The sequence below is a fragment of the Salpingoeca rosetta genome (assembly GCF_000188695.1).
Source record: "Salpingoeca rosetta unplaced genomic scaffold supercont1.17, whole genome shotgun sequence".
Lineage (NCBI taxonomy): Eukaryota > Choanoflagellata > Craspedida > Salpingoecidae > Salpingoeca > Salpingoeca rosetta.
In genome coordinates, this window is record NW_004754917.1 from 453,025 (window position 1) to 460,524 (window position 7,500).

The following is a 7,500-nucleotide window of genomic DNA, read 5'->3' on the forward strand; positions in this document are numbered from 1 at the left end:
CCCCTGACATTAGCGCCGTGACGAGCATTGCGGGCACGAGTGGCGGGGAGCGCATGTCTGCGGTGCACAGGCTCGTGGACGCTGTTGCGCATCAGCCCGACATTCTTGTGGCTACTGTGGACGACGCAGGCTGCAACGCGCTGACGTGGGCGTGCAAGATGAAGGACCGAGATCTTGTCGCCCTGCTGCTGACGCTCGGGGCGGACCCTGTGCTTGCAGATCGGAGGGGCGTGCTGCCTGGTGGGGAGGACGCCATTGCTGACATCATTGATGAGTTCCTCTCGTGCGTGGAGCCGTTCGTGGGCGTGTGTGACGTGTTCGACCAGCATGGCCAGCCGCTTGGCCCCGAGATCTTCACCCCTCCACCGCGAACGCGAGGTGTGCGCTGCTCCTGTGTGGTTGTATGTGTGCGTGTGCGTGTATGTATGTGTGTGTGTGTGCGTGTGTGTGTCGTAACAATATAATTGTGCACGTGTTCCTGGTTTCGTGTGTCAGTTTTTCTCCTGTCTGAGTTCACACTTGACACGTGTGCTCACTGCTCTTGTGCTGTGGTGTGCGTTGCTTGGTCCATCCAGTGCAACCCTCGGTGGAGGCACGGACAACAGCGGCATCGGCTGCAAGGATGACCGAGCGGCTGATACGCCGGGTTCGTATGGTGGATGAGCATGAACGGGCAGTACCCGCTCTTGCCGCCAGCGGCCCTCTGCAGCAGCCGGGAGGTGAGCATTGCAATTGGAGTATGTTCGTGCATGCATGGGCTGTGTGTGTGCGTGTGTGTGTGTGCGTGTGTGTGGTCTTGTGTGGTCTTGTGTGCGCGTATGTTATTGTTCCTTCACTCACATTGCGTACCCTTGCGTTGTGCGTTGCTCCATTCAGCGGTTCAACCTCCGGTGAAGACAACAGCAGCATCATCAGCATCGTCAGCGTCGACTGCGCGCAACGTGCCACCTCAGCGCCCGCGTCAGCAGCAGCAGCAGCAGGAGGAGGAGCAGCTGGTGATGCCCCATGACAGCGAGCAGGTCGTGTTGGATGGCGGTGCGATGATTGGTGACGACTTCTGGTTCACTGACTCTGACTCCGATGACTACGACTACGACGATGACGATGACGAGGGCGACGGTGATGAGGGTGATGCGTTCGGAAAGAAGGTGAGCCCAGGGCTAGGCGCCACAGCGGCGGTGGACGCACGGCCGTCGGCTCAACTGCTGTCAGCGCTGTTGGCAGATAAGCTCACGTCTGCTGTGGGCGGCACGCAGCGGCGTGGCAGCACTGGCGAGGACAAGGACGACGACGACGCCGTTTGCCGTGATGATCACAGCAACAACAATAACGACAACAACAACAACAACAACAACAACAACCATGATGATGATGATGATGATGCAGTGGTTGTTGGTGCTCCTGAGACTGCCCACGACGACGGTGTGCCTGCTCAAGGTGTGTGCATGAAGGCAAGCAAGCGTGCACTGTGTGTGTGTTATCGTGTGTATGCGCGTGTATGTGATTGTGCGTGTGTGTGAGTGAGCATGTGCTTGCATGCGTGCGCTCTGTTTTCTTTTGTGCCTGTTCTTATTCTGACTGCTGTGCTTGCTCCGGTGGTGCGCTGTCTCTTCATTCAGTGCTGCGCCCGTCAACCTCAACACGCGTGACTGCAGCGGCCACGCAGGAGCAGCCGTCAGCACGCACGCGCAACAACAGCCTGGATCAGGACAAGCAGCAACAGCAGCAGAAGCAGCCACAGCGTCAGATGCTGTCACAGCTGAACCAAGCTCTGATGCAACAGCTGTCACACAGGCAGCAGCAGCAGCAGCAGCAGCAGCAGCAGCAGCAGCAGCAGCAGGCGCCACTGATGCCGCAGGACAGCGGCCTGGGCATCTTGGACGTTGGGGCCATGGCTGGCGTTGCGTTTGCCGATACGAAGCATGGCGCTGTTGTTGTTGGTGCTGCGCGTGAACCAGGATTCGCGAGCCCGAAGCAGAGCCGCCAGACACACCGCCCGCTGTCGTTCAGCGCGCTGGCAGCCAAGCTGACCGCTGAGGCAAACACGAAGCAGCGCCGCAACAGCCGCGATGGTGACGACAAGGACGGCGACGGCGATGATGATGACGATGAAGATGATGATGATGATGATGATGATGATGACGATGATGCTGCTGCTGCTGCTGATGATGATGATGATGATGATGATGGTGATGATGATGATGATGATGATGGTGATGATGATGATGATGATGATGATGATGATGATGATGATGATGATGATGATGATGATGATGATGATGATGAAGATGAAGGGGGTGAATGGGATGGCAACGAGTGACGACGATGGCAGCTGTCACGACCGCCACGGTGCGTTGAATTGGTCAACTTGGTCAACTTGCATTCCGTCCTGTGTGGTGGGATGCTGGGGGTGTGCGTTTGCGTGCGTTTGCGTGCGTTTGCGTGCGTTTGCATGCATGCATGCATGCATTGATACATGGGAGCTGTGTGTTTTGTGAGGTGGAGAGCTTAGCTCACGTGTGCTGCCGCTGTGTGCAATTGCTTTCCTTTGCTGCACCGCACCGTTTAGCGTCGCCGCGATTGAAAAGACTTGAGAAGATGTGACGTGAGGACGTGGGCTGTCGTGGCAAAAGGAGCCACGCACCAACCCCCCTCCTGCCCTCTTCAGAGAGCGATGGCTTTGTGTTTTGCGTGTGTGTGTGTGTTCGTGCGTTTGCTTGGTTCTGTCTAGGATACGAGCGAGTTGTTTTGTTTGTGCGCTTTATCTATGCTTTCTCCACACTCCCTCCCCTTTCCCAACCAACTTCCTTTGTGTGTCATGCAAGGTCAACAACATGTTGTCCTGCGTCTGCGGCCAACATTATCACCAACACTGCTCTTGATGGTGGCGGTGCAAAGTGGAGTGCTGTGCGCATGCGCTGGACAGCGCCAGAAAAGATGTGTGATTGTGCTGATTGTTGTGTCTGTGCCCGAAACAATAAAAATCACCAACATAACACAACATTTTGTCACAACGTCACCATTTAGTCTGTGTATCAGCATGTGTAACATCGTGTCTCAACGCACGTGTGCGCACGCAGTGGGCATGTGTATGTGCACATAAAGCACATACATGCCCCATCACACACACACACACACACAAACACACACACACACAAACACACACACACACACACACACACACACACACACACACACACACACACACACAAACCAACAGAGGACACGCACACCGAGGGGATTGAGAACATTCTTGCTTGAAACGAACGCACGCACAAATCGGATGGCATGGTGAAAAAAAAAAAGAAAAAAAAAGAGGACTTATTGCACCACCCTACACCTCAGCCTCCTTGTATTCGCCTTTTTCCTCCTCCTGTGGCTGCTGCTGTTGTGGTTGTGGTGCTGTTCCATGGCCGACCAATGATGGATGCAGCAAGCAGTTTGCGCGGCCACACGCTGCCGCTGCTGGCGATGCCGTTCACGACAGCATGAAGCGCGGTCTTGGGCAGGAGCTGACCGCCGTCTTCAACCAGGAGCGGAAACTGCTGCTCTCTCGCATACGTGAAGTTGCCTGCAGGGAAGCCCGGGTGGTCGTATGCGTGCGCATGCATGTGGTGGCAACGGATGGAGACACAGCCAAGGTGTGAATATTGACGAGTGGGACAGCAAGGCGTCAAGTGCATGCCAGAAGCAAACGCAAAGTACTGCACGCAGACACACACTGCAAGGGTAGACGCAGACGCGCGCATACTCTACTGCAGATGTAACCACTCGCACGCACAAGCACACACACACACACACACACACACACACACACACACACACAAGCGCACAAGCACACACACGCACAGACACAAGCATGCACACCCTGACCTTGGATGGAGAACGAATTGACGAGCGTGTGCGCGGGAAAGAGGAAATCACCCGACACATCTGGGGTGATGCACGCCTGTGGGGTTGCGCAGCGAACAAGGGTGCATATCTGCGCAGGCAGTGGTTCAAGGAACCACGCCGTGCCCGAGTACACAACAAGTCCATACCGCTCACTGTCACAAGTACAATGCACGCGTGTATGCGCGCGTGTGTGGGTACGCATAGAATTGGGTTCATAGATAAGCGATGTGCCTTTGTGCCGACTCACGTGCAAGACACCCGCGTGAGCGACTGACACGAGTTACACCAGTGCGCGTCATAAACGAATGAGCAAACGCGTCCAAAGCAACACTCAAAGCAACAGTGGCAGGGTTGGGCGCATTGTTCAGTGTGCATCTCATTATGAGACGACTGACTTTGTTGCTGTCTGGTTGGCCGCGAACGAATACTGCGCAGTGCATTTGAGCCCGTTGAACTCGGCCGTCAGCGTGCCGCTGATGTGCATCGTGGCAGACACGCGGGTACGTAACGAGTGGGTCATGAGTATGCCAACGAATGCGGTATGCGCGTGTGCGTGTGCATGATTGTATGAGCGCGCGTGTGTGCGTGCGTGGGAGGAGAGGGCAGCAGAGGGAACGCGTGTGGACATGTGCACATGAGTACATGTGTACATATGTACATTTGTGTGTGTGTGTGTGTGTGTGTGTGTGGTTAAAGGGATGATAGATGGTATCGACAACAAGCAGAACGATTGGGGGTTGCATTTTAACAAACAGTGCAATCAGCACACGCTGTCGTTCAATTCGGTTTGTCTCACCTCTTCCCTGGAACGGCGTCAACAATATCACATGCACATGGATCCACGCCGATCGTGCCACAGTGCTTGCTGTCACTCGCACTGCCGCTGTTGTCACCGTCGTTGTTGTCACTGTCGTTGTTATTGTTGTTGTTGTTGTTGCTGCTGCTGCTCTGCTTGCTGTTCTTGTGAAGGCGAGCTGTTGTCACTGACCGTGCTGCCAGCGACGACGACACAGGAGCGCAGGGGTCGGTCGGCACGTCGGCAACCAGCAGCTGCTCATCCTGCAGGCCGTCCGCGGTGTAGTTGAAGTAGGTGGCGATGGGGTGTCCGCACGCGTAAATGCCGCTGCCGCTTGTGCCGTGCTCGGCGGTGTTGGCGGCCAGGAACGTCGTGTTGAACGCGCGGGACCACGCCTGCAGCGGTGATGGGTGAAGGTGTGATGCGGTGTAAGTGGTTGGTGGTTGGTGGTCGGAGTTGGTGGCTGTTAGTGCAGCAAGAATGCAAGGAGACGGGCTGTTGTTGATCAAGACAGCGTAGCAAATGGACATAAGTGCCCTGCAATGAGGGCATCCTGTTTAAGCTGCAAATAGCTGCACCCACAAAACGGTTCCCAACAACGCGCACACATTCGCACACACATACACACGCACAGACACATACACACATACAAACACACATGCACACGCACAGATACATACGCACAAACAAACACACAAACACACACATGTGGACAGGGGGACCCTACCTGCTGGTACTGCGTTGCGGTGAGGATGGGCGGAACGTTTGTCCAGGAGGTTGGAAACACAAAGTGCTTGATGCCTTGTTTGACGAGCTCAAGGGGCGGGTCAGGGAAGAGGGAGTCGAAGCAGATGAAGATGCCGAAGCGAACGCCAAAGTCTGTGTCGAAGTAGCGCACCTCCGCCACGTTCGGTGTGTCGAAGACAGGGAATGGCGTGAAGATGTGCTTCTTGTGGTAGCGGGCGATGACCGTTCCATAGGAATCAAACACGACGCCTGTGTTGAAGAGGTAGGCCCCGTCCTTGGGGCAATGCGGGTCGCTTGTTGCGTTGCACGCCTTGCGATCGTTCATTCCAACCACAACATACATGCCGTGCTCAGCCGCCATGCACGACAACGCGCACAAAGCAGGCCTTTCAAGTCATCGCAATTAACACAAGCACACACAACAAGGGAGGTGAGGCACAATCAAGGGAGTAGCAACAACAACAGCCGACGATTCGACTCGTCGACCATAAGGTACAGCGGACAGAACGTGATCCCTATGACACAACTACCATCCCCACGTAGGCACTTAACACGCATCCTGCATTGTGCACCTCGCCCTCTCCTCGCCGCACCTGGCTGTGCAGTAGTTGGGGTCGTTGTCCCAGCAGGGGTTGATGCTGTCGCGGCCATCAGGCACATCTTCCGCGAACTCCATGTTGAGGGCGCGACTGATGGCGTTGCCACCGAGGCCGACTTCCGGAAACACGATGATCCGTGCACCCTGTGCGGCGGCGCGCGCGGTTGCGTTCTTGTAGCTGGCCACATTCTGCATTTTGGACCACTGGGGCCTCTTCGCCTCCTTGGTTCGATAGTGCTGAAACACTGCGGCACGATAGTGGGGTGGTGCTGCAGCAGCTGCTGCCACCATCACACCCTGCGGCACGTGCACCACTGCCATCACCACCAGCAACAGCGCAACCACTGCCGCTGCCACCACCATTTTGTTGCTTGGTGCCATCTCCGCTGGCTTCTTCTTGGGTTTGTTTGTGTTTGTCTGATTTCTGCTGAGTCAGCAGTTTTCCCGCGCACAGGCAGACAGTGGCAACAAGCGCACAAACAGAAGACAGCACACTCCGCATTTACCACACCCCAGCGCTGCACCCACGTCGATCGTTTCCTTAATTTGTCTTGAGAATTGTTGAGCTCGCGAGCTGCCGACAGCAGGGATGGCCAGCACCACAAAGACTGGCAGTCGCTACAACGGTGATGGGCTTCCAGCTTCCTCGTTGTCGCACGCGGCTGGCCTTTCGAGATCGTCCTCGTTGTTGAGCGGCGGTCATGGTGGCAGCCTCCTGTCTTCGTCGCTCTCGAACACATCCAACCTGTCCAGCCTGACCCATGCTGGCGGCGCCGCAAGATCGCACACGGGCACAAGCAGCCTGTTGGCCAGGTCATCGAAGACAGGAGCTGGCGTGAGCACCGTCAACAAGCTGCTGTGTTCTTCGGCGTCATCAGCATCAGGAACAGTATCGTCGCTGTCGCAGCTCTCAGCCCTGCGACAGCACAACAAGGACCATCATGCGGGGGCGCAGGATCTGGCACAGGAGCAAGAGGAGGAGGAGCCGCGGCTGTTCACGGGCTTCATCTTCTGTGTGGACGGCATGGCTCCTGCCCAGCGGCAGAAGGTGAGCAAACTGCTACGGCAGCATGGCGCCACCACATCCGTCACCGTCTCGGAGGAAGTGAACGCGCTTCTTGTGTGGAACCTCGAGCCAGAGACGTTCAAGATGAAGGCTGCGAAGCGCAAGCACGTCCCGATCCTGCTCAGCTCCTTTGTCTATCGCTGCATCGAAGAAGACGCCATCGTTCCCTTTGACAACTTCCTTTGCGGGTCAGTGTGTGTGCGTGTGCGTATGAATGTGTGTGTGTGAATGTATGTGTGAATGTGTGTGAATGTGTGTGAATGTGTGTGTGAATGTGTGTGTGTGTTTTCATGTGTGTGTTTTCATGTGTGTTTTTGCACTTGTGTGTGTGTGTGAATGTGTGTGTGAACGTGTACGACACGCCGTGAGCCTGCTCATCTTTGTACTCTGCTACTCCAC

The 7,500-nt window shown here is 55.9% G+C and overlaps 3 protein-coding genes across 3 annotated transcripts in view; 2 read left to right on the forward strand and 1 right to left on the reverse strand.

Annotated features, from left to right (window-relative positions):
- PTSG_12488 (uncharacterized protein) overlaps positions 1 to 2,320 on the forward strand; it is a gene marked incomplete at its 3' end in the record, with an annotated part of 3,793 nt that extends 1,473 nt beyond the window's left edge. The window contains exons 3-6 of the mRNA XM_004992144.1: positions 14 to 378; positions 576 to 719; positions 877 to 1,437; positions 1,620 to 2,320. Of these exons, the coding sequence (XP_004992201.1) occupies positions 14 to 378; positions 576 to 719; positions 877 to 1,437; positions 1,620 to 2,320 (1,771 nt within the window). The remainder of the gene's footprint in view (positions 1 to 13; positions 379 to 575; positions 720 to 876; positions 1,438 to 1,619) is intronic.
- An 867-nt stretch (positions 2,321 to 3,187) lies between these two features.
- PTSG_06804 (biotinidase) lies at positions 3,188 to 6,447 on the reverse strand. The gene is made up of 6 exons (XM_004992145.1): positions 6,031 to 6,447; positions 5,418 to 5,823; positions 4,691 to 5,085; positions 4,290 to 4,367; positions 3,874 to 4,046; positions 3,188 to 3,571 (listed from the first exon to the last, which is right to left on the reverse strand). The coding sequence occupies exons 1-6, from the start codon at positions 6,414 to 6,416 to the stop codon at positions 3,342 to 3,344; spliced, it is 1,668 nt and encodes a 555-aa protein (XP_004992202.1). The 5' UTR covers positions 6,417 to 6,447; the 3' UTR covers positions 3,188 to 3,341.
- A 78-nt stretch (positions 6,448 to 6,525) lies between these two features.
- PTSG_06805 (beta-actin) overlaps positions 6,526 to 7,500 on the forward strand; it is a 15,678-nt gene continuing 14,703 nt past the window's right edge. Inside the window, exon 1 of the mRNA XM_004992146.1 lies at positions 6,526 to 7,289. Coding sequence (XP_004992203.1) covers positions 6,625 to 7,289 — 665 coding nt within the window. The 5' untranslated portion in view covers positions 6,526 to 6,624. The remainder of the gene's footprint in view (positions 7,290 to 7,500) is intronic.